The 27990-nt window shown below is 37.0% G+C and overlaps 1 protein-coding gene across 1 annotated transcript in view; it reads right to left on the reverse strand.

Annotated features, from left to right (window-relative positions):
• Positions 1–27990, reverse strand: part of SYNE2 (spectrin repeat containing nuclear envelope protein 2) — a 3814665-nt gene that overhangs the window by 2606637 nt on the left and 1180038 nt on the right. The window contains exon 32 of the mRNA XM_044073561.1: positions 13809–14011. Within this exon, the coding sequence (XP_043929496.1) occupies positions 13809–14011 (203 nt within the window). The remainder of the gene's footprint in view (positions 1–13808; positions 14012–27990) is intronic.

Genomic DNA, 27990 nt, shown 5'->3' on the forward strand with positions numbered 1-27990 from the left:
GAAGGGTGAGGGGGAGAACAAGGGTGTGAGCAGGCAGTTCTTTTGTACTGCTGCTAATGAGCCAAAGCAAAGACAAGTTTGTGTTTAAGAAACAATCAGAATTGACCAAGGACTGCTCTGAAACTGTAAGTCATTTCTTAACCGTTTCTCAGGTGGAAAACAGGATAAACTTGTAACAGTAGGCTACTGTGGTCTCAGTTTAAATTAACAAACACACGGTATTGATCAGTTATGGATACTATTTGCTAAAAGAATGGAATAAGAGAGAAAGTGGAAGATGAGTGTGTGTGTGTGTGTGTGTGTGTGTGTGTGTGTGTGTGTGTGTGTGTGTGTGTGTGTGTGGGCTGCTTACAAGCCAAAGCACAGTGCTCTCCAGGGGAAAATGAATATTGCCTCAAACAGGTAGACACATACTCAAAGTTAACTTTAGCTGTTTGCAGACAGTTCAGACCCGGACTGCGCTTTTCTTATAAGAATGATAAAGGTGGTACCACATTTGAATACTTAAGAGTGGTGTTAGGTTCAAAGTTAACTTTAGCTGTTTGCAGACAGTTCAGACCCGGACTGCGCTTTTCTTATAAGAATGATAAAGGTGATACCGCAGTTGAATACTTAAGAGTGGTGTTAGGTTGGACAGACACTGAGCTCCTCATGGGGCCTGTAACAGAGTGGATTGTAATTATGTTTCCAAGTTAGTCAGACCAACGTTTTTACGGCTTGCAAAAGGTCCATGAAACATTATCCAATCCCCCAGTGAGACTTATAGTTTCAGGATGGGCCACGGAACCAATAACAATATATTTAGAAAAGGAATAAAAGGGCACTTAAGATTTATTCTAAAATTTTTATAGTAGACTCTAACGATTTTTTACAACAGCTTTATATTTGGTCTAAGGATAACATCATTTACACAAACATGTTATTTGTAACATTAGTTATAGAGTCTTTATTCACGGTGATTCCCAATACCTGGGGAGTGGAGTCGGTTACAGAATATCTATGCACAGTGACTTTTCTACACAGAAGATTAGTACTATCTGTGAGCTATTACTTCTAATTTTAGAAAATAATGTATTTACTTTTGATCGGAGGTTTTATTTACAATTGAAAGGAGTGGCGATGGGGTACTCCCGTCACCAGTACATATGCTAACATAGTCTTAGGGTTATGGGAGCTAGAATATATATTTAACAATCCCACCAACCCCTTCTATAATAATGTATTTTATAACAGATTTGTTGATGTCTTTGTTATATGGAAAGGGGATGAGATGTTTAGATTCCTTTGTTAACTATTTATCTAATATGGTTGGTTATTTGAAGTTCCAAATGGAGAAGTCAAAGGAATAAATTAATTTCTTAGATGTCATTCTAAACAGGAATGACTATGGCTTTTCTGGTACTAAGATTTACAGGAAATATGTGTGTAAGTATTCATATTTGCACAGCACTAGTATGTATTCATCATTTGTTTTTAAAAAAAATATTCCTAAAGGGCAAATGACTCGACTGGCCAGGCAAAATAAACAACAAGAAACTTTTGAAATACAAATGGAAGGAATGGCACAAGGGTTTTTGACTAGAGGTTACAGTAAAAGGGAGGTGAACGATAGTAAGGCATTTGTTACTGCAAATAAAAAGCTATCCGATGCTCATATGATGAGCCATGTAGTATAAACCAGAAGTCTACTGGAAAAGACATACGAATGACTACTACCACTAATAATCGACATACTAATGCCTTAAAAAATAATATTAAAGCATTGGCACATCTAAAGCATGTTGAAAAATTTAAAGACATTCTACCTGAGAAGCCTAAACTTAGTTATAAAAGAGCGAATAATTTTAAGCAAAAGCTGTGTTATAAAGAGCAAAGATCCAGCAAACAAAACAATATGATAGAGATCCTTGTGGGAGTTGCACATACTGCAGTTTGATTAGTGGGGATGCTAATTTTATACATCCTAATACTGGTAGAGTGCATAAGTTCAACTGTTATGCAAACTGCAACACAATTAATGTGATATACCTACCAACTTGTAACTTGTTCCCAAGTTATTATGTTGGTAAGACCAATTGTAGGTTAAAAGAAAAGATCTGTTACCATTTGTCAGACATAAGTAGAAAGGTTGAGACAAATGCACTTTACAAGCATATTCAGAAGGAAGTAGAAGATCATAAATTTAGGTTTAAGGTTACGGAAGTTGTTACAGTTGATCGCTATACAGGAGGGGACATTGTTAACAAAACAGCTGAATACAAATGGATACAAGTATTAAGATCAAACAGCCATCCAGGCTTAAATACATCTGTCTCCTTAAAGTATATACTTAAGGCAAAGCCTATTAGATAAAACCTTTTTAATGAATGTATTCTATTGTTTTTAGCAGTATTATTTATGCATAAATATTTATACATAATTAAATGTGATTATTTAGTTGTATAATCATTAGTCTGATAAAAGTAACTGACATAATTTTTAAAAAAGTTCAGACAATTCTTTAGATAGATTTTATTTTTAGCTTTTTTTTTATTTATAGATATGGGTCAATATGCATAATTAACTGTAATTAATTTTAAATGGATGTGACTATTAATTATGCTTGGTATATACATTCAAGGATGTGATGTATGCAACAGTAAGAAACACTTGTGAAGTTCTTGTAGTGAAAGCTTTATTGTTTGAAGCTTGCTTTTGTCATTGGGGGATCCACCTTGGATCCCGGAAACTACCGTCCCATCAGTCTGACGAGCCTTATCTGCAAGGCCATGGAGTGTATTATCATGGAACTTATAAACAAAGACATTGGCAACCTTCAAACACTGGACCCCACCCAGTTTGGGTTCGTGAAGGGCCGATCTTGTATCCTGAACCTGAATGACTTTGAATCAGTCTCCAGAGCCATAGACAAGGGTAAGGTGGTCCACATAGCCTATCTAGACCTTGCCAAGGCCTTTGACACCATCCCCCACTCTGGAATCATAGATAAGCTTACTAAGCTGGGCATTAATCCCTACGTCATCCAATGGATTGCTAACTGGCTTACTGATAGAACCCACACTGTAAAAGTAGCTGACTCCAAATCCAGCTTCAGACAAGTGACAAGTGGAGTACCTCAGGGTTCAGTCCTGGGACCGCTCTTGTTTGGCATCTACTTCTCTGAAGTATAGGCCAACACTAAGGGACTTTGGCTAACAAAGTTTGCAGATGACTGCAAACTGGGAGCCATTAATGAATCCCGAAATGATGTGGATACTCTATAGAAGGGCCTTACAGAAACAGATGCTTGGTGCCAGAGCCATGGGCTCAAGCTCAAGCTCAATGCAAGTTATCCCCTTTGGTAAAAAACATGTACCCATGAATTACCATATAGTTGGCAGTACACTAAACACCGAAAGTGTGATAAGAGACTTAGGGACACAGGTGGACAGTGGTCTCACCTTCGATAACCACATCGCCACAACAGTCAGGAAATCCTTCTATGTGGCATACCTCATCACTAAGAGCTTTTCATCCAGATAAAAGGAGGTCATTGTCCCACTGTACTCATCACTCATTATACCCATTATAGAATACAATGCCCCGTTTGGTATGCACCTCTCAAGACATCTGCAACAACTGGAAAGGCCGCAGAAATACCTCACTAAAAGAATCACAGGCCTAAAGCAGATGCCCTACGCTGACCACCTTAAAAAACTCCAGCTATACTCTGTCGCATATCGTCTACTCAGAGGCAATCTCTGCTTAACATACAAGGCCATGTCAAACCTAGAGCTGTTGGACATGCTACACTTAAAGAAATCCCAATCCCTCAGAGCCACACGCTCCAGGGATCTAAACCTTGTCATCACAATAAACAAAATATGCTGGAGGGATAGGTTCCTGACCCAGAGACTCCCCAGACTCTGGAATAGATTGCCCATACATGTTAAGCAGATTGCCTCTTTAGCCCTCTTTAAAAGGAACCTTGATGATTGGATGGGAGAAAGGAAATTCACCTCGGGGATCACGTCAGTCGCCCTGCTAGACAGGGGTCCAGGGAAGTAAATAGTGTGGGAAGAAATAGCCAGGGAATTGTTATGGCTAGGCTTGTATAGGCCATAGCCTAGTACCAACCTATGAACCTATAAAGATTCAGCCGTGGTATCTGGAACACTTTTTTCTTTGTTTAACTTCAGTAATGTTGGGAGTTGCATTACATAAATTGAAGCCATGCTAGACTAGTCTAGCAGGGCTATAATGAAAGGATATAATACTGACAAAGGCAGGGAAAAGGACTGGACCAGATAGTGATCTCTGCGGTACATCTAAAGAAAGCATCTGTTGGGGGATCTGCATAAGAGTAGTTAACAATTGTTTTTCTGTTATTAAGGTTGCTAGAAAACTATTGTTCCTTTTATGTAATGAAAAGGAACATGATGGAACTTCAAAAAAATACTGGGCCCCCATATTGCAGATAGTGAATTTACTTATGTTAAATGTTACACAACACTGGAAGATATATGTCAGAAAACAGCCTCTGTGGTGACCCGCAAAGTCTCACAAACCCAGTATGTCAATATGCTGGGTACAAAAACAAATAATGACAAAACTTCTCTGTGTGGAAGATCTAAGAGAGTTAAGGCACCTAATAAAAAGCATACTGTGAATATCCCACCTAATAACAGGTGGTAGAAATACTTTATTTAAAAACTTTTCAAAGTATAAATCCACTAATGAAAGGAGGGAAGCACAAGCTAGTTCAAGTCAAATCTTCTTTATTAAAAAACAGACAAACAAGTGATCCAAATGCAAATAATAGCTGAAAAAAAACAGAATAAAGTGTAGAAATTCACCATTCCATTTATATGGGTTTTTATTAGAAGTTCGAACACACAGATGTCCGAACGCCATAACATCGAACTGGCAAGTTTGAAATGTCAAAATAGCGAAGCAGCTGAACACCAAATTTTTTCCCAGGGAAAGAATTTGGTGGTCCGGTTCCGCGGCTATGCTATTTCCTCCACTGTGGTGTGATTTCAGAGTTGGTATATTTAAGTAGGGGGGGGGGTGAAGCCCCCCACATTAGGAACATTTTATAGTGTACGTGTGTTTTTTGGTTTTGTACCGGAACAGCAATTTTTTTTCCTGGGAAAAAAATCACTGTTCTGAGTGTTCAAAGTTACTGCATTTCGAACTTCTGGGTTTGACATTTACGTTTTCGAGCTTATTGCAGTTTGACTATGCATGGGAGTGGCTCTGGTTACACACAAGGCTGATTTTAGTGATACAGTTATTGATTTGAGGTTGTTTTGCAGGAATGTTATGCTTAAAACTATTTTCTCTGGTAATGGTGAAGTAAACATGTTTAAGAAGCCAAGTGTGTTTATCCCAGCTATGCATCCATTTTTGGAAGTTTTTTGCAAGAAATGTGAGAATGATATATACACTTGTTTAAAATATGGTCAACAGGGCAAGGAGTTTTGCAATCTTTCTAGAGATGAACAGAAAACGCTGCAGTCCTACAGAGTGATGCTGATATTATAATATGACCAGCGGACAAAGGTGGTGTCATCATAGTGATGGACAATGGTTTTTATGTTCTGGGTATAAGATGTCTCCACCTATGTTCAGATTAGTAGTGCTGAAACTGATATCTTTACTAAGGGAGTGCATCAGGATTGTTTGTTGAGTAGGCTGATCAGCATTGAATTTTCAGATTATTTTACTATTTAGTTACCTCTGATACTACTTTTTCAGGGCTTACCAAAGATTCACAAAGATCCAGTTAAACCACCTTTTCAACCTAGTGTCAGGGAAGGGCTGGTTTACACAGCCCTTCTCGATTTTTGTGGAAAAATAGTTGAGACCAGAATAAGAAGCTTCAGAAGTGGTACTGAGAGATACTAATCACTTTTTAGAAGATTTGTATCAATATACTACGAATAACTCTGTCTGAAGACTGTTTAATGGTTACAATGGATATTACCTCCTTATTTACGGTCATTCTGAACACTGAAGGCATTGAACTTGTTAGACTCCTGATGTCAAAACGTCAGTTTTATACTAAACATATTGATCTTATTTGCCTGTTCTTGGAACTTCTATTGGACCATAATATTTCTATGTTTGATGGTGATTATTATTCATAGAAGTCTGGTATAGCTATGGGCACACCCTGTGCCAATAGCTACGCCAATATGGTTTTAGCCAATGGAAAGAGTAATATGTGCTTTGTGATACATGCCTTAAATCATCCATTTAACTATATAGCAGATTTGTGGACACTATTTATATGCGATGGACAGGTACACTGGATTTATTAGAAGAATTTGTAACTTATTTGCATAGTGTTACTGACTATTTGAGATTTACTTTTCAATTTCTGAGGACATCCATTGATTTTTTAGATGTAAGGATTGTCTGAAATTCTGACTTGATATTTGATACTGGGCTGTATAGGAAAACATGCTGAAACACTGGGTTGCTTCATAGAAATAGCATGTATCCCACTTATGTGTATAGGAACATCATAAAAGGACAGGGCATGAGGCTCTCTAGATTAAGTAATAATGCAAAATTCTTTGAGGATATAAACAAACAGAAGTCAAAATTAGTAGTAAGGAGGTATAAAATTAAGGAAATAGATAAAATAAGTGATGAAGTAAAAGAGTTGAGAAATACTACAGCTAAACCTTACTTCTCAAATGCTATGGTGGCTGATGAAGGAACTAATAGATCTGGTGGGCAATCCTTACCAGTTTCCTTATTTTACACCAGTGACACAGAGAAAATTTGTGAAGTAGTGAGATATAATTGGCCGATTTTGTCAGCCAATGAAAAAATTAAGCAATGCATAGGCGAAAGCCGAAGTTCAGATTTAAAAATAAGAAACCTCTAAAGAGATTTGTACATTATAAGAGTCACCAAACAAAGAGTCTATTGCACTAAAGTCACTCTGCCTACCACAAGCAAAGTCCAAAAACACAATAAGGCAGAGGACTCCACGTAGAGCTGGTCAAATCTTTTATTCAATAACATCAGAGATAAAACCTTGTATAAGCGCTTTCAGGCTACATGCCCTTCATCAGATAACAAAGAACATCACAACAGACCATTTTTAAAATACAAAGCAACCAATCAGCTTTCAAAATTTTACCCTCCTTTTCTTAAGGATGGGTTTTAAAGGTACAACAGCATTAATGCCTGGCGGCTTATCCGCCCCAAGCCTTACAATCCATCTAGTTTCTGCACATTCTGTATCATTGAATAAACCACCTCCTCTAACATTGGGAGTAATCATTTGTATTGCCATAAATAGAAATGTATGATTCAAGTTCACTCTTACATGTTGCGCTAGTGCATTATGTTCATTGGAATGCTTAATATCTGATATATGTTGGAATATCCTTGTCTTAAACATCGTATTGGTCTTACCCACATAATATGATTCACAATTCTGACACACGGCTATATACACTAAATTCTTTGTTCTACAATCTGCCTATGCCTTATATGTGTATTGTCTACCTGTCCTTGGATGTGTAAATATATGTTCTTGCAGAATATATCGACATGCTCGACACTGGTGGCATGGATATGTGCCTATCTTCCTTGTAAATGAATTACCCTTTACAGAATGCTTAGGTTCTTTACAGAGTATATCTTTCAAGTTCTTATTTTTCCTGAATACAAAATTTGGTACAATATCTAACATCTCCTTCAACTTCGGATCCATATGTAGCACCTGCCAATGATGTTTAATAATTTCACAGATGCTGCCCACATCACTACTGTATGCGAGTACCATATTAATTCTGCCTTTTCCATCAAATGATATCCCCTGCTGTTCATTATTAGCTGTTATTCCACCCACTCTATTAAGCCAAGGTCTAGCGGTGTTATTACGTTTGATCTTACTACTTCTTATTAAGGATTCTAACTTATCATGCTTACAGCCCCTCAGCATTAAATTATTCTGAAGGTTATCCACCTCTTCATGGAATTTAACATCCTCACTGCATAGTCTTGAAATCCTACATACTTGCCCTTTGATTATGTTGTCAAAGGTGTGTCGTGGGTGCATGCTGTCAAAAGATAGCAAACTGTTACGCCAGCAGGTTTTTTTATATAGCGATGTCATCAAGCCACCTCCATCTCGGCTAGTTAGTCATACATCTAAAAAGTCTAAAGTTAATTCAGAATAGTTGACAGAGAACCTAAAAAATTCAGAACTCCCTTCTATATAAGCTATAAAAGCTTTCAGTTCTTGTTCTGTACCATCCCATAAAAAGAAAATATCGTCAACAAAACATACGTAAAAGCGTAGATTGTTGGTCCATGCATGTGTAACTTCAAATATGGTATTATCCCCCCAATATGCCAACACTAGGTTGGCATATGAGTTCGCACACGGTGTGCCCATGGCAACACCCTGTCGTTGTCTATAGTAATCTCCCTGACATGTGAAAATATTGTATTGCAGGACAATATTCGAGAGCTTACTAATTCTTTGAATAGTATCAATATTAAATTGTGTTCTGTTGCTTAATATGCTCTCTATCGCTTGATTACCATATTTATTATCAATCACTGTAAAAAGATTATTTACATCCAGTGTTACAAACATAAATTTCTTATCATCCACCTTAGTTAAATACTCTGACAAGGATAAAACAAACTGTGCTGTAGCTTTCAATATTCTTGGGTAGAGACCTAATATAGGTTTTAAAGCACATTCAACCCAAATGGATATATTTTCAGTGACCCATCCCCTTCCTGAAACAATAGGTCTTAGGGGTGGGTCAGTAGCACTCTTATGGATTTTAGGAAGCACTTTGAATTCAGGTATTATTGGATGTTGAATCCATAAAAATTCCTTTAATTCTTCATCCAACAAGCCTACAACTTGTAGGTTGTTAATAATATTCTTTACCTTATCTGCCAGATTTTTTACCATAATGGGAGAAAGCTTAACAAATGTATAGGCATCCTCTAACAACATTTTTAGTTAAATACAATAGAACTCTCTATTCATGACAACTACGGAACCCCCTTTATCCACCGGTTTTATAATGACACTTTCATTCTCTATCAGTTTATCAAGTGCCATCCTTTGCATTCTAGACAAATCATAAAATTGTTTCTTTCGATCATTTTTAAAATACTCTTCTACTTCCTGTTCACATAATTTGACAAACACAGACATGGCAGGGCAAAATATCGGCATATAGTCACTCGGTTGCCGTAAATTCTTATTCACTTCAAGCATATCATTCCCCTTAAACATCTGTTTTAACATAACATTCCCGGCAAAACGTAAAACATCTAAAATAACCTGACTATGGTCAGGCACAGCATTTGGAACAAAAGTCAAGCCTTTGTTCAATACTTGCATTTGTTCATCACTGAGCTCATAATCAGATAAGTTATAAACAATATAAGGGTCACCCACAGTCATCCTGAGACTCTCCGTCTCTTCTCTTCATGATACTGCGACATGCTCCGTTTGTGTGGGTTCTTCTTGCGAACAGGAGCTGGTAACATGGGAAAAGTTTTACTAAACACAGGAGGTGTAATTTTGGGTTTTGCTCTCAACATAACAAACATGTCCTCCATGTTTACTGTAGAACGTTCATGTCCCGGTTGACTCACCTCCATGTTGGAGCATAATGACGACATATTATCCTCATTGGTTACTACAGCTGAAGAATCAAAAGTGGAAGTAGAGGAGTCCTCAGCCCTAGATATAGCATTTACATTAACAACAAGCTCTTTCTCCATCTGTTGGTTGGGAGCTGGTTCCCTTATGTTGGGAGCTGGTTCCCTTATGTGAGCTACTTCTACTCTATGGACAGTCCCATGTCTAACCCTTGGCCAGCTGAAAATATTGCTTTGAGCAAAGTCTTCAATGTCACGTTCCAACTTTCTGATTTTAATTTATTGTAACTTAGTGTCATATGCGGCTGCAGCAAAAAGCACATTACTCATTCTTTCAACATGGTACTCTTCTGTAAAACGCCGTTCGATATCTTGTTGCATATCTCGTACTTCCTTAAGGACTTTCTGTTCCTCTGGTTGAAAATACTCCAACAGTAAATACAATTTGTAATTGTTATAATAACAAATTTATCTGCACATAAATATATACATTTTGCTATCACTATTTAATATATATTCTTTATATATTTCTTTTTTTTTTTTTTCTATATACAACTTATTTTTAAACATTAATAGGTTTGTTGATGTTCGCATTACATTGTTTACACAACATGTTTATGTACTAATATACTGCATTTAATTAAGGCATTGTATTTTATTGATGCATTTTTTAAAGTATTGTTATTTATGTATTGTGAATATTATGGGTAGGTGACTCTTTTGTAGTCATTCAGCTATTTATTCATACACTTGCATATATGTGTTAGTATGTTTTTAAAAAGCAATGAGTGGTTTTGGCGCCACTAAGGTTATTTAAGCAGCAGATTAACATGTAAGCAGTAGTTCTGATGAAGACCAGTAATGGTTGAAAGTGCTTAACTCTCTCCGTATGCTACGTTTGCTTATTCGTTTGTTTGCAAGTCTGCTTGTCAATTCTGTCCGTGTTTGTGTTTGTATTTCTTGACATTAAACTGTGGATTACTATTGGCAGTCGTTGGCACTTATTGGTGTGCTCCAGGCTTTCTTTGGACATCGCTATATAGAAAAACCTGCTGGAGTAACAGTTTGCTACCTTTTGACAGCATGCACCAACGACACACCTTTGACAACATAATCAAAGGGCAAGTATGTAGGATTTCAAGACTATGCAGTGAGGATATTAAATTCCATGAAGAGGTGGATAACCTTCAGAATAATTTAATGCTGAGGGGCTATAAGCGTGATAAGTTAGAATCCTTAATAAGAAGTAGTAAGATCAAACGTAATAACACCGCTAGACCTTGGCTTAATAGAGTGTGTGGAATAACAGCTAATAATGAACAGCAGGGGCTATCATTTGATGGTAAAGGCAGAATTAATATGGTACTCACTTACAGTAGTGATGTGGGCAGCATCTGTGAAATTATTAAACATCATTGGCAGGTGCTACATACGGATCTGAAGTTGAAGGAGATTTTAGATATTGTACCACATTTTGTATTCAGGAAAAATAAGAACTTGAAAGATATACTCTGTAAAGAACCTAAGCATTCTGTAAAGGGTAATTCATTTAGAAGGAAGATGGGCACATATCCATGCCACCAGTGTAGAGCATGTCGATATATTCTGCAAGAACATATATTTACACATCCAAGGACAGGTAGACAATACACATATAAGGGATATGCAGACTTTAGAACAAAGAATTTAGTGTATATAGCTGTGTATCAGAATTGTGAATCATATGTGGGTAAGACCAATACAATGTTTAAGACAAGGATATTCCAACATATGTCAGATATTAAGCACTCCAATGAACATAATGCACTAGCTCAACATGTAAGAGTGAACTTGAATCATACATTTCTATTTATGGCAATACAAATGATTACTCCCAATGTTAGAGGAGGTGATTTATTCAATGATACGGAATGTGCAGAAATTAGATGGATTATAAAGCTTGGGACGGATAAGCCACCAGGTATTAATGCTGTTGTACCTTTAAAACCCATCCTTAAGAAAAGGAGGGTAAAATATTGAAAGCTGATTGTTTGCTTTGTATTTTAAAAATGGTCTGTTGTGATGTTCTTTGTTATCTGATGAAGGGCGTGTAGCCTGAAAGCGCTTATGCAAGGTTTTATCTCTGATTTTATTGAATAAAAGATTTGACCATCTCTACGTGGAGTCCTCTGCCTTATTGTGTTTTTGTACGTTATAAGAGTAATAATCTGGCTTATTCTAGACCTCAACAGCCATTTGGCACTCACCCCTGTCGGAAATTTAATTTTTGTAGTTTTATATCTACTGACAGTATTTTTATACATCCCAATACAGGAGTTATACATATTTTTAAAGTAAATCCTAGCTGTAATTCAAGAAATCACGTCTATTTACCAGTATACAATCGCTGTAGGTCTTTCTATGTTGGGAAGACAAATAGATCACTGATGGAACATATTAGGGAACACACTTACAGTATTAGAATAAATGATATAAAGAATGCATTAGCAAAACATACCCTTGAGAGTGGAACAAATCATATTTTCAGATTTATGGTAATTGATACGTCAGATGAGGGCATGCATATGGGTGATCTGTGTAATAAGACTGAAGAGTGCGAACTTAGATGGTCATCAAGCTTCAGGCCAATACAGGTCTGGGTTTGAATGGGAAAATACCCTTAAAACCTGTTCTGAAGTCTAGGAATCTTTTTAAATGAAATGATTCTTAGAATATAGTGAGTGTTACGTATTCCATGTATTGGCATCCTGTCTCTTTAAATAGCCTGAGCATTTGCTACATTGTTACTCTGACTGGGTAGTTTGTTTCAGGGGACTGTGCAGTCGTTTGTTAGGATAAGTCATGTTATTTTTCAAAATAATGTTTCGGGTTGTATAAATTGGTAAGGAAAAAGTTTTAATGGTCTGAAGAAAGCACTTACATCTTTTTTATGTTCTATTAAAAGTCTCAGCTTTTACTGTGTTTCGGTTCTTGTTCTATTTCGTTGCAATCTTTTCCAATAACATTTGAGCATAACCTTCCAACTTCTTAAATGTAATCTATATGTATACTCATTTCCTGCCTTGGCCTTCTGGAGATGAGCAATGTTACATCCAGGTAAAAAGGGTAGAAGATGTGTAGCAAGGGACAAGCAGCAGGCCTTCCTCTAGGTAGGATGCTGACCTAGAAGGTCTGGACTGTGGCTGAAGTGTAATGATAGAACAAAACCAAGTGCAAGACAAATGGCAGATATGTTGAAAGTTGACCAGTGCCTCCAAAATATAAGGTTGAGGCCAAGTGCATAATACATTGTTGAATTATTAAGCACATACCTGAAGGTAACCTCAGCCACTCTAAACAGCAATGTGAGCAGACAGCAATCCACAAGTGTAAATCTGTCTAGTCAACATCAAGTTATACAAATGGCACAGAAGAGATGAATGAAAAATGTATGGCACTTTCCAGCACATTCCACCATGGACAGTCTTCACTGAGCATGATCAACTTGTTCACTTTCACAGTTCAGAAAAAAAAAGATTTGTGTAAGAAGTTTAAATTCTAATTATTCTATGAAACAACTAATGAACTATAATGAAGGAAATACTGTATCTTCCAGACAAAAGAATGGCTTTACCTGGTGACAGATAACACTGCTGGTTTAGGGTACTCCTTTCTAGCCAAGTGGTTAAAGGATTCTTGGTACAAACACTTCCCCTTAAGACACTTGTGTCATCAAAGGCCAACTTAAGACCATAAGGTGACACTGGGTACCTCTCCTTCATTGCATTCACCTTCCAGCAATCATGAATTAGGCAGCTAAAAAAGCATTTGTTTATGTGTGAGTCAAAAAAGTAGGCTGTGTGTGTGTGTGTGTGTGTGTGTGTGTGTGTGTGTGTGTGTGTGTGTGTGTGTGTGTGTGTGTGTGTGTGTGCGTGTGCGTGTGTGTGTTTGTGTGAATGTGCAGGTGCGCGCAGTAGTGCACATGTATCTGAGTGTATGCTATGGCTGTAGTAATATGGTGGTTTGCATTTAAACAACATGGCATGAACAAGGCAGTATAATGTTTACTATTTCTAGCAGTACTTTCTTGCTTAGATTGGATCCACTGCAAATGACATTAGAGCACTACAACACATTACAACTTATTCACAACCAAATCATAAAATAAACAATTTTACCCACATTCTTACCTGTCTAGTGACTCTAAACATATCTGTAATTCTCTAACTCTCTCGTGACAATGTGAAGAGAAATGAATAATTTCTGCTTCTTTCCCTCTTAACCATGAATCAATTCTCTCTGTGTCTTTTTCTTCCAGGTGGGTTTTAACCGTATTGAATTCTGTTTTAAATTCTGTAAAAATTTTGTCACTTACTCCAGAAGAGAAAAAATCCTGAAAGTAAAAATATAAAGAAAGAAATTACTGAGTTCTTCAAACAATATTACTCATAATTATCACATTTCACTTTATACGTGTTTGGTTAAAAAGAAAAACACATCTATTTATTACATACTCAAACATTTGTATACAGAAGACTAAAAAATTACTAATTTGATTTCATGGATGCACTATAAATAAGACTGGTCACAATAGCAAAATGGCAGCAGTAATGAAAACAGCCCTCACATTCTGTCTTCAGCTCAATATCACAGTACTGTTTGTAACAACATCACAGTACTGTTTGTAACAACATCACAGTACTGTTTGTAACAATATCACAGTACTGTTTGTAACAACATCACAGTACTGTTTGTAACAACATCACAGTAGTGTTTTTAATAATATCACATTACTGTTTGTAACACTATCACAGTACTGTTTTTAATAATATCACAGTACTATTTTTAACAATATCACAGTACTGTTTTTAATAATATCACAGTACTGTTTGTAACAATATCACAGTACTGTTTTTAATAATATCACAGTAGTGTTTGTAACAATATCACAGTACTATTTTTAACAATATCATAGTACTGTTTTTAATAATATCACAGTACTGTTTGTAACAATATCACAGTACTGTTTTTAATGATATCACAGCACTGTTTGTAACAATATCACAGTACTGTTTGTAACAATATCACAGCACTATTTTTAACAATATCACAGTACTGTTTGTAACAATATCACAGCACTGTTTGTAACAATATCACAGTACTGTTTGTAACAATATCACAACACTGTTTGTAATATCACAGTACTGTTTGTAACAATATCACAGTACTGTTTGTAACAATATCACAGCACTATTTTTAACAATATCACAATACTGTTTGTAACAATATCACAGCACTATTTTTAACAATATCACAATACTGTTTTTAATAATATCACAGTACTGTTTGTAACAATATCACAGTATTGTTTGTAACAATATCACAGTACTGTTTTTAATAATATCACAGTACTGTTTGTAACAATATCACAGTACTGTTTGTAACAATATCACAGCACTATTTTTAACAATATCACAATACTGTTTTAATAATATCACTGTACTGTTTGTAACAATATCACAGTACTGTTTTTAATAATATCACAGTACTGTTTGTAACAATATCACAGTACTGTTTTTAACAACATCACAGTACTGTTTTTAATAATATCACAGTACTGTTTGTAACAATATCACAGTACTGTTTTTAATAATATCATAGTACTGTTTGTAACAATATCACAGTACTATTTTTAACAATATCACAGTACTGTTTTTAATAATATCACAGTACAGTTTGTAACAATATCACAGTACAGTTTGTAACAATATCAGAGTACTGTTTGCAACAATATCACAGTACTGATTTTAACAATATCACAGTACTGTTTGTAACAATATCACAGTACTGTTTTTAATAATATCACAGTACTGTTTGTAACAATATTACAGTACTGTTTGTAACAATATTACAGTACTAAAAGTCTTTTGGCTTTTCCCTGTTAGGGATCACCACAGTGGAACTCTGGTCCGCTCATGACTGGCAGTGGTTTTTACGGTGCCGAGTTGCCAGCCCAACGCCCAACCTTCAACGAAGGCATGCCCATTCACGCTCACACCTACCTGCATGTCTTTAACATCACTCGACCGTGGGGACGACATGAAGCCTCCACACAGAGGGTGCTCCAGCTGAGAATTGAACGGGAGAACCTCTTGCTGTGAGGCGACAATGCTAACCGCTGCACCACAGCAGCTTTCTTTTTAATATCTCAGTACTGTTTGTAACAATATCACAGTACTGTTTGTAACAATATCACATTACTGCTTGTAACAATATCACAGTACTGCTTATAACAATATCACAGTACTACTTGTAACAATATCACAGTACTGAACAAAAAATGGCACACACGGAACTGGAGAGCAGTTGATGCAGTAAAAACAAGGATGATATCACCAGTAGATTCAAAGTACAAACAATTTATTCCACACAAAGTATATGCACAAGCTTTCATTCCTGCTCAGTCAGGAACTTCTTTAAAGTAATTCAGTTAGTAAAACACACTTCATTTAAATACTAAATAGGCATACAATCAATCCTAAAATCCACGCCCCCCCCCCTTTTTTTTTTTACTACACTGCTAGTAAAATACATCTTAAACAATAAATAAACTTTATCTCATCTCTAAAATACAATACATTTCCTAAAACATTCACTAAAACAACTACTTAAATTTTATTTTTAAAATATAATACACTTAAAACATTTCTCAGTAATTTTCATCTTTCCAGAGCTTTTAGTTTTAAAAAACATGCAAGTGAGAAACTGTCATTTAATCCTGGCCATTGCAGGGAATTCATCCTTAACTGCCATAGGGCTTCTTGTTTTTCTAATATTAATGCCCATGGCCCACCCCTTATATCTGGTTTTATTGTCTGCAAAATACCAAATTTAAAAGTATGGTCAGGGTATTCAATGTTATGTCTGGCTAAGGCATTTGTTTCTTTCTTGTTCCTTATATCTCTTACATGTTCGTAAATTCTACTTTTTAATTTCCACTCTGTTTTGCTATATAAAAACATGGGCATTTTGGGCAAACTGCGCAATATACTACTTTCTCTGTTGTGCATGTGCCTTTACTGGTAATCTTCACTATAGTATTATTGATGTTAAATGAACTACCCTTATAAATGTACCAACAATAATTGCAGGTCCCACATTTTTTCATGTAGCCATTTTGTTGGGTCACATTTGTATTTTCTAAAACATTTTTTATAGTTCTGCCTTTTTATATACAATAGTAGGTAGTTCACCTACTATATTTCTGGTGTCCCTATTAGTTAATACCACCCAATTTTTAAATAGGATGTCAGCTACTGCTTGTAGCAATATCACAGTACTGCTTGTAGCAATATCACAGTACTGTTTGTAACAATGTCACAGTGCTGTTTTTAACAATACCACAGTACTGTTTTTCTGTTTGTAACAATATCACAGTACTGTTTTTAACAATGCTCAGTATATGATCATGTCCTCTAGCTCAAGAAACGCACTTTGATTTTATGACACGCAGCTTGGTCGTAAGTCATACATATGCCATTCTACTTTGCAAATTGCTCAGACATTCATATACAAACAAACCAGAAATTCAAAACTATGAATGCAAACAAATGACCTGTCCCTTCAGTTCCAAAAGTTTTATAAGGACACGAAGGCAGAAAGAAAGGTGAATAAGGTAAATTTTGTTTGAAATATATTTTACTCTGTCCATTTTGGTGAATTTGGGTTGGTCAAATGTCACATTGAAAGAAAGGCTAACTGCTTGAATGTCTTTCTGTAAAAATATACAAAAGACAATGACTTCAGGGTTAGACTTAAGGTTTAGGATAGCTGGGAGTTTTAGGTATTAAAATGAACATGGGCATTGTTTCTTGCATGGCAGTTACAGTGTATGCTTTAAAATTATGTTCTGCTTGTGTTTTGTTTACTTTCAACGAGTGCAGTTTTCAATTACTTGGTTTCAAACAAAACTGCATTCTATGATATGACTACTGATCAACTGCCCTCCACCCAGCATGACGTACTTTCTTTTTTTTTTCCTTTCCTTATTCTCCTCACACAGCAGACCCTCAGTGTATCACAGTGCCTCCATCCATTGCCTGATCCCTTCTTCTGTGAGTGGATTGGGGCCAGACTGGAACTCTAAGGTATCCTGGGACCACAGGACATGATACTGCCGTATGAGGTTTTTCTGTTTTACCCTACCCAGTTCCCCCAACTCTGACATGTTCACATATCCTGAAGGGAACATACAATGAGTGAACTCTATAGTACTGCCTCACAATTCCACATGGAATTGGCATAGGCAGGGCACTGTGGCCTCCCTACAGAAAGCACTTTGCCTCCAGCCATTTAATGTTCCCACACACACACACACACACACACACACACACACACACACACACACACACACACACACACCTCCCAGGAGAAGCACCTACAATTTCCCTGCTAGTCACTCAGGCCCTCAGGCCTCTACTTGAACCTGGGTTGTCTGAGCAGTAGTAAGAGCTTCATACTTCTACGCCACTGTGCAGTAGTATGATTTATACAAAACTGACAAAGGACCTATATGATTCTCCACCAAGATAATCATATTGGCAAATGAATGGCTGAAAATGTAGGATCATCAGTCAGCATGCAAGGTACATTGCAATCCGCCAACATAGTTTATAATGCTTCAACTGCACACTTCAAAATGTGCACTGTATTCTGTCTCTGTTATTGTTCTGTGATACACAGTGGAGAAGTTCTGTTTTTTTCATTTTCTGATATTCAGTTTATCCTTTTCAGGTTCTCAATGTATTCTGATTTTTTTACAAAGAAACAAAAGTGAATTTAAACATGGTAAACTATTCCTGGTCAGGAAATACAGTAAGCTGTATTCACTGGTTGTTTTCTCGGGTGTCAGTCGTCACTCTGCACTGCATTTGTTTATACAAAATAAGGGTGACACCTGTTGATGTACCTACTACTTAATGATAAACATTAAAACTGTGTCTTTTGTTTTGTAGCTATATAAGTTTTAACACTTTATTTTATACAGTTTTATACAAGATCAGTATCAACAAAAATCAATTCTGCCAAGGTTCTCAAACTTTCAAAATCATGGGGGCAATTGGTCTGTTTTCACAGTCCCAAAAAGGCTATGCTTCCACACTTACTTTCAGAAACACATCAGCTCAAGAAAGCCAATATTTTATCAACAGCACTGACAGAGAGTTGCTTTGGTTGTTCATGTAAATAGAATGATGCATCCACTTATGAATGTTCATAGCTTCATAGTTTGGTACTAGGCTATCAGCCCTAGGGCCTATACAAGCCTAGCCATAACAATTCCCTGGCTATTTCTTCCCACACTATTTACTTCCCTGGACCCCTGTCTAGCAGGGCAACTGACATGATCCCAAAGGTGAATTTCCTTTCTCCCATCCAATCATCAAGGTTCCTTTTGAAGAGGGCCAGAGAGGCACTCTGCTTGACATGTATGGGCAATCTATTCCAAAGTCTGGGAAGTCTCTGGGTCAGGAACCTATCCCTCCAACATGTTTTGTTTATTGTGATGACAAGGTTTAGATCCCAGGAGCGTGTGGCTCTGAGTGATTGGGATTTCTTTAAGTGGAGCATGTCCAACAGCTCTGGGTTTGACATGGCCTTGTATGTTAAGCAGAGATCGCCTCTGAGTAGACGATATGTGACAGAGTATAGCTGGAGTTTTTTAAGACGGTCAGCATAGGGCATCTGCTTTAGGCCTGTGATTCTTTTAGTGAGGTATTTCATGCCTTTCCAGTTGTTGCAGATGTCTTGAGAGGTACATACCAAACAGGGCATTGTATTCTATAATGGGTTTAATGAGGGGCGAGTACAGTGGGACAATGACCCTCTTTTTTCTGGATGAAAAGCCCTTAGTGATGAGGTGTGCCACATAGAAGGATTTCCTGACTGTTGTGGCAATGTGGTTATCGAAGGTGAGACCACTGTCCACCTGTGTCCCTAAGTCTCTTATCACACTTTCGGTGTTTAGTGTATTGCCACCTATATGGTAATTCACGGATACATGTTTTTTCCCAAAGGGGATAACTATACATTTCTTGGCATTGAGCTTGAGCCCATGGCTCTGGCACCAAGCATCTGTTTCTGTAAGGCCCTTTTGTAGAGTATCCACATCATTTGGGGATTCAATAATGGCTCCCAGTTTGCAGTCATCTGCGAACTTTGTTAGCCAGAGTCCCTTAGTGTTGGCCTGTACTTCAGAGAAGTAGATGCCAAACAAGAGCGGTCCCAAGACTGAACCTGAGGTACTCCACTTGTCACTTGTCTGGAGCTGGATTTGGAGTCGGCTACTTTTACAGTGTGGGTTCTTTCAGTAAGCCAGTTAGCAACCCATTGGGTGACGTAGGGATTAATGCCCAGTTTAGTAAGCTTATCTATGATTCCAGAGTGGGGGATGGTGTCAAAGGCCTTGGCAAGGTCTAGATAGGCTGTGTGGACCACCTTACCCTTGTCCATGGCTCTGGAGACTGATTCGAAGAAGTCAATCAGGTTCAGGAGACAAGATCGGCCCTTCACAAACCCAAACTGGGTGGGGTCCAGTGTTTGAAGGTTGCCAATGTCTTTGTTTATAAGTTCCATGATAATACGCTCCATGGCCTTGCAGATAAGGCTTGTCAGACTGATGTGACGGTAGTTTCCGGGATCCAAGGTGGATCCCCCCTTGTGGAGTGGGATAACTGTAGCTGTGTGCCACTCAGTGGGCACAAATCCTGAGGTGAGGCTATGATTAAACATGACACTTAGGTGAGGTGCCAGTTCATTTTGTAGTTCATGTAGTACACAGTCTGGGATGTCATTTGTGACATGAAGCATGTCCTCACTGTAGCAATTATAGAGACAATATTTTTTGCAGTTCTTACTATTTGTAGCTGTAATGATACCTGACATCAAGGTTGAGCAATGCTTTTTCATACATCTGTACATTTAATGAAGAGTATGCAAAATTTTGAAAACAGTGTATGGCTGAATGTCTTATTTTTTCATCTGATCATGTTATACATGCAAAGGAAGATGTCTGCCACTTTAATGAACTATCTGAATATTTATTTGGGGGCATACTCATTTTAATTGCATATGACATGAGGCAAATCACATGTTAGTTCACACATTCAATCAAAATGCCCGCTACTACATACATCACTACAAAAGACATGTTCTTGTACTAACGACTATAACTGTTGAGACTTGCCAATGCAAACACATCCTTGTACTACTGATTCATTTTTTTTTATCATGAACTATGGCAAGTACTTCTATATCCTGTAATGTATCAACTGAACAAGTTCTCTAAGAGACAGCAGTATTCTTTGTGAAAAATGCAAACTTCCTTTGCAAAACAGCTGAGGAGAAACTGTTCTATGGGTTGTTTTGCAGTGACCCTAATTATAATGGACATCAGCTGGGTATAACAGCACTGTGTTTCTAATGCTTAGTCAAACACTCTGCTTGTGCTGTGCTGATGAGGTCATAACAAGGCCGAAATATGCATATACACAGCTAGTAGGGTTTGGCTTTATTGGCCTGAAATTGTCCTGTAAAACGACAAAACAAGTCATGGGCATTCAGAATCGCCAATTAGCTGAAACACCTGATGTTCATAAGGCTCATTTGCATATATCCCATATGCCTTTGATACAAGAGGTTTGGGAGGTCACTCATTGGAAGTTCTAGCTTTTCTGGAGTTTTCTTTTTGTTTTTACTGATTGTTTTTTCAGTGACCTTCTCACTCATTGTTTTAGTTTGTAGGAACAAGTGTAATTTAAGGCTCTTGCCTTGTCCTGGAATTCTCATCTCTGTTGCAGCAAAATGAATGGTCAGATTAGGTGCAAGTAGGGAAGCCCAAAGGAGGTTAAAGCAAAGATAAAATGGGAGTCAAATAAAAAGTCTAAAAAAAAAAAAGCTGATACGTTGCAAAAGTAATAGATGTCATAAAATACTGATAAGTAGGAATTCAAATGTCTAGCTTGTTTAGATGAATGGTTGTGTAATTCTGATCCATGTGTCTTGAAGCAGTTGTAACTGTAAGCATAAGGGGAATAGATGTCCTACATTTAATCATTTTTTCAACTCTGGTTTAAAAAGAACATTTTTCAAAGATAAGCACATATAAAAGTAAGTGTTTTAAAAGGAAAGTACATATTGTTCAACAGAAATATACAAAACAGCGGTTTGTGGTACTACTGAAGAGAAAAGACTTGACACAGTGAAATCTGAAAAAGCAGCAGAAGCAGTTATACAAGAGTGCAAGTCAGATTGTTGGAAACAAATCATCAGAATTAATGGAAAGAATGATGAATTTAAACTAGTTAGTGAACAGGGTCTAGCATGTTGTCTCAATATATCTTCAAAGCAATGGAGTACAAAAGTAATGAACAGATATTATATGTGTACACTGTTAACATATTCTGGTCACTGGGCCAATGGGTACAGACAATAGGTCAAAAAATGATGATGCGACTTTAAATATGAATATCCTTTCCCACATTGCAGCAGTTATAAAACTGCGTATTTTAATGTCTTAAGCTGACTGGCTTGTAACAATCCAAAAATGATAAAAGTATTATAAAATGTAGGCATAAAATAATCAAACAGTTGCAGTGGCAACACAAATACTGTGCAGCGCCACAGCAATGATATACTGAATGACTGTGCTAATTTGTTTACAGCACAATGTAGATTCCCTGAAGAATATAAAAAGAAAGAAAGAAAGAAAACATGACACTGTTTCTCTTAGAAAGTATTAGTGACTCTCAGGAGTAAACTAGAACAGGAGTTATAAATCATGGAATGCTTGAGTACCATTAAAATGTAGTCAGAGACAAAAGAATAGGTGAGTAGCATGGTCATTATAGAGAAAATCACAATTCACACTTACAGTGTTCTGCAAGATATGCATAAATGGAGTAAAACAAAGTATTACCTATTGGTTACACACAAGCAATGAAATCTCAAGAATGCCAAAATGTTACTTCCATGCCAGGGGAAATACTATAGTTTACTGCAAATAAAGTTAGATGAACTAAGCTCCAAAATATGTACATTTAATATCCATTTAAGAAAGAACAGATACTTTAGACTTCTATTTGGCATTTCATCAGCATTAGTGGTATTCAATAGAGTTATTGCATAACTAATTGAAGGCTTAGGAAGGACTGCAAACATAACTGATTATTCGTTAGTGTGGGGTTAGACACAAGAAGAGCATGACAAGAGACAAAGCTGCTAGCTACACATTTCAAGTAAATAAAGGTCAATTGTAAAATGTAAGTGACAGTCTGAAATACAAGGATCAAATTCTAACATAAGAATGTCTGAAATCTGGTGCAAGAAATGTCTGAGCATTTATTTCAAATGCTAAAGCCAGAAGATTTGCAGGTATTCCATGGGTTTGTAGAAATACTACAGTATTTCATGAAGTTTGTACCCAATATACATGATATAACAATGTTCCCAAGGAAGATGTTAAAGCAACACATAGCACTGAAATAAAAAGGTGAAACATTTTAAATGATTAAAAGCAGTAGTCACATTGTCCCACCATTAATATACCATGCTTAGAATAAGCCAGATGTGTTGCAAACAGAAGACAGTCAAATTGTTATACGAGTAGTGACCTTACCAGAGTATACACCAGCTGCCTTTGAGTCAAATTAATTTACTTTTGGATGGAAAATATGTACTCAGGTAGAAATGGATGTGAGAAATTCTATGAATATGTCTATGGCAAAGAAGTTCCAAAAAAAAAAAAAAATAGACAAACTCTTTCAAATGATATTTGGGAAGTCCTCTTATAACGCCCTTTTAAAATTGCAGACGATGTTAATTTATAGAATATGATTGGAAGTGAAATACATACCTGGCAAGGGATTACATATGGAGTGATAATCTGAGTATAGCAAAAAGAGATGTTTAAAGAACTGCCAAAAGAAAAACTAAAGACTTTTTTTGTGGAAAAATAACAGTTACTAATGTCATAAAAAAAGTTAAAAGCATTCAAAGATGTACTGACACTGACTTAGAAATGCAGATATTAACAGTAAAGCAATACAAGTCTGAGGAAAAAAAAACTTCAGTAATAAATGGAATTTGACCTTCTTTTCTTTTTAGGAAAAATAAAAGTTGTGTCCAGGGCTCAGTGTTCAAAGCTGACAGAATAACTGTTCCCAATATCTGAGAAGACATGAACTACATTTTGGAAGAGCAATGCACAAAGAAAAAGCAATAGATATTAAGTGTTAACCAGGAATGTTGATTAACTGTAGTACAACTCTATGACATTTGCAATGCATATCATATCAACATCCAAAAGGAATAATCGTTAATGTATCCATTATCAGATAACCCATAGAACATAGCAGGGAATGATATTTCTATTTCAAATAAGATAATTTTCTAACATGTGTAATTGACTACTTCAAGTTCCCTGACTTAAATAAATCTGAAATAAATTAAATGAAAATACAGCAAATGCAACATGTTTAGTCCATTAAAGTCAATATTCACAAGAAAAATGTACAGCGTATGTTGTCATATCTGACAGTGGTCTATAATACAAAAAAGATTAATTCAGAAGATCTATGACTGACTGGGAAATAAAACATATAATATACAGTTCATACTATTCACATCCCAATATGCACATAAAGAAAATATTCAAACACTAAATAGTCTGAAATCAAAACAGCTGAACAAAAGCTGTAAATGTAGTCATCTCTCAGTTTTGGAATGCAGGGATACCCACTACAGGGAGACAGTGTCTTACCAGCTCAAATGTTAATGGACAAAAGGCTGAAAAATCAAATTATTTAGTGGCTCTTTAGGGTATGTATGTTGTATTTGGTGCGGTTTGGGTAATGTGTCTGCAAGTGAAGAGAGTGTATCTTGGGGCTGGTCTAAGCAGGGTTGGGGAAGTTACGAGGGGTCTCTGGGTTCTAGTAGGAGGGATGGATGCACAGGCATAGGAAGTCATTAGGTTATTGGCTTAGGGCCTTTAAGTAGGTTAGTTATTGATGTTTCAGTTATGGTTATTGTGCAATTTTATATGGAAGATAGGGTATGCTGCGGGGGGGGGGGGTTGGGTTGAGATGTTGTGAAAAGTATTATAAGTTTAAGTTATTCTGTACTAGGGGTGGTTTCCAGACTAATGGTTCTAAGGTTTTTCATAACCTAGCCATGTTCAGGCAAGTGGGATTTCATAATCCAGAGTGCAGTGCAAGTCGCTCTTTGTTAAGACGGACAAGGGTGCATGTTGTCCTTGTCCTAAGGGCACATATGTGGAGCCATATGGGGAATTTGTATCTCTTGGTTTTGTAAATGGTGATATAGCAGGATTGTGGACAGCTTTAATTTTCTTTATTTATCATTAATTTTGTTGAAACCTCCTGTGTTGGTAGAAGAGTAATAATTTTATCTAAAAAAATGAGACTTTATTTTAGTTCGCAGGCTTATCTGTCATACCGTTACTATGGGAGTTAGAAGGTAATTTTATGGGGATCTTTGGTAGGACACTTTAATTTTCAGGGTTGCTTTACATCTGGTAGTGTCTGTATTTTACGCAATTGATGAATGAGAAAGGCCCTTTGTGGTGTATAATGGTCAGTAAGAATTTCAATTATGCCTGTGTGGAATATTTACAATTTTTTCTTTTACAGAGCACTATGAGTGCAGATGGGGACATGCAGAATTGGTATTACTTGGGGACAGATGAAATGTGGACTTGACAGACAAGAGAAGCTGAGAAGAAGCTGATGAGTGTTTCGGCTGATGGAGCAGTATGAAAGGAGGTCACGTGTTGCCAGTAGTACAGCTGAATACGGAGTGGTTGCTTTGTTGTGTTTGTCTTCCCTGCAGTCACAATGCACTGTCTTGTCTTGGTTTGATTTCATATTGGGAGCATCAGGGTTGAATTTTTTTTTTTTTCTTTAAGCTGGGGTCTTCTTTGGAATAGGTCAGATACTGTTACAGACATTAGAGGTAGGGGATTTGTGGGTTGCATTTTGTAAGTTAGGCTTGCAAGCAAATGGGGGCTTTGATTGGAGGATTTAGTGTTGAGTTACTGCAGTTTCAGGTGAGACTGGGTTGAGCTGATCTCACTATATTCTGAGTGGTAATAGCGTGGCACTGACTTTGTGTGACCAAGTGGCATCAGGCATTCTCTAATTTGTTGGTATATTGTGTTGGTGGCATTGGTCATTCTCTAATTTGTTGGTATAGTTTTTTGGTTAGCTTGGCCTAGCTTTGTCTATTGTTGGTGGTGTATTTGGGGTCGTACTTCTACTGGCTATGATGGTGGTTTAAGTGTCTTATTGTTTATAATGGGTAGTTGGTGTGATGGGAGCATTTTATTAAATGGAATTTAAAGAAATTTAAGAAGAATATTACATTCACTGAACAGCAAAAAAAAAAAGTTTTTCATTGGACGATAAATGGGGTTGTTATGTGGCATGGTGGTATGCAATTGCCTCGGCATGGCTTCAGTAGTAGTGAGCTTAGTAGTGGATTCAGTGGCTGATAATGTTCTTGGTATCATTGCAAGGTTTGCATTGGCAGGGTGGTATGGTTTAAGTAGTTCATGGGCAGTAGTTATGTTAGGTGATGAGGTTATGCTTTGCTACTTTAGCAAAGGAGAGGGGGTCTGTGGTTGTCTGTGGTTGTTTTCAGCTGTTAGGTACTTGGCTGTTGTCAGTTATGTATAAGGTCAGGAGGTAATGACTTTTATCCAGATTGGTTACAGAGGATTGGGTACACCGAATGATGTTTGACGTACTGCCTTACTGGTGATTGCTGGAAGTTGGTCAGAAAGAGGGGGAACAGCCTGGTCAGGCTGGTGAGTGGAGAAGATGGGCAGAGCTGCTAATTTGGATGGTGGTGTAATACAATAAACTGAAGGTGAGTGGGGTAACAATGCCTTGTTAGTGCAAAGATAAATGAGCAAGTGGGGGATGCTACTTATCAAGAGTGAGTGGTTACACTGGCCTATGGTTATTTTATGTTTTCTTTCATGGATGTTATTATCATCTGTGTCATGTTTTTGGTTGTAATTTATAATTATTGGTTAACAATCATGTTTATGGAAGTTTAATAAAGGTCGCCAAATGTCATTCGGTGTTGTGTGTTTATTGAAGTGGACCAGGACAAATGAGGTTTGGAACAGACCATTTTGTCTGGGACATCTTCAAGTGGGGCTAGATACATAGATCAGCAGGAATTAAGAGAATAAGGGGAGGATAGGATTAAGGGGGGGGTGTTTAGGAGGAAATGAGGTAAGGGTAGGAAGGGGCTTAGAGCATTTTTTCAAGTGTAACTTATGTAGGAGTCACATTTTTGGTGTGAAATTGCTACCCTCCCTCCCCCTTTTTATTAGTGGGATTGCGGTTACTTCAGTTTGAGAAGGGTAAGAACAGGGGCAGGCTTTCCCTCTTCTGTTCCCTCTCCAAAAAGTTGGGAAGGAAAGTGAGCGGTTGCTCTGTTGGATAAGTTAATAAGCAAGCAGAGCTGCTTATATGGATGGTGGTGTAATTCAATAAATTGAAGGTGAGTGGGGTAATACTGCCTTGTTAGTGCAAAGATAAGTGAGCAAGTGGGGGCGCTGCTTATCAAGGGTGAGCGGTTATGCTGCCCTTATGTTTACTTTATGTTTTCTTTCATGGATGTCATCATTACCTGTGTCATGTTTTTGGTTGTAATTTATAATTATTGGTTAACAATCGTGTTTAAGGTTGTCAAATGACATTCGGTGTTGTGTGTTTCTTGAAGTGGACCAGGACAACAAAAAGTGTTTTCTGTGTTTGAAAAGTACAAAACAGTTAGCACAGACACAGGAACAATAGGCAGAAGTGAAATGACCATCTGATGAACAAATTGCTTTAAAAGCGGATAGATACTTCACTCTGCCACAGCAAAGTGTAGAATGGCATTTAAAGCTGAAAACATGCTTCACTGCTATCCAGTGGTGGCCGTTTTATTCTTCAACATGAGACTAGAGCTTAGCAGTGCCAAAGGATGTTTAACATAACTTTCTTAAGCATCTTTTTGATGTCTGAAAGATGCTTAACAAAGCTGCCTGTTTCCTGACTAAGGAATATAATTGCAGAGTTCTAAACAGCCAGTTTGCTTTCCACATTGAGATACACTATATCTCCTATCAGGTGAAGGGGGTTAAATACACACAAGCTGAAAATGTCCCCATATATTTTAAAACAGCAATAAAATAAGTATCTTCTTGAGGGGATCACTAAGTCAGAGAAAAGACATGTTCCCTATTAGAATGCCAACAGAGAAAGGGAAGTTTGAATCGATCTCGCATAAAAAGCTTTATCA

Source organism: Protopterus annectens, chromosome 6.part0 (genome assembly GCF_019279795.1).
Source record: "Protopterus annectens isolate FY-2018-M chromosome 6.part0, PAN1.0, whole genome shotgun sequence".
Classification (NCBI taxonomy): domain Eukaryota; kingdom Metazoa; phylum Chordata; order Ceratodontiformes; family Protopteridae; genus Protopterus; species Protopterus annectens.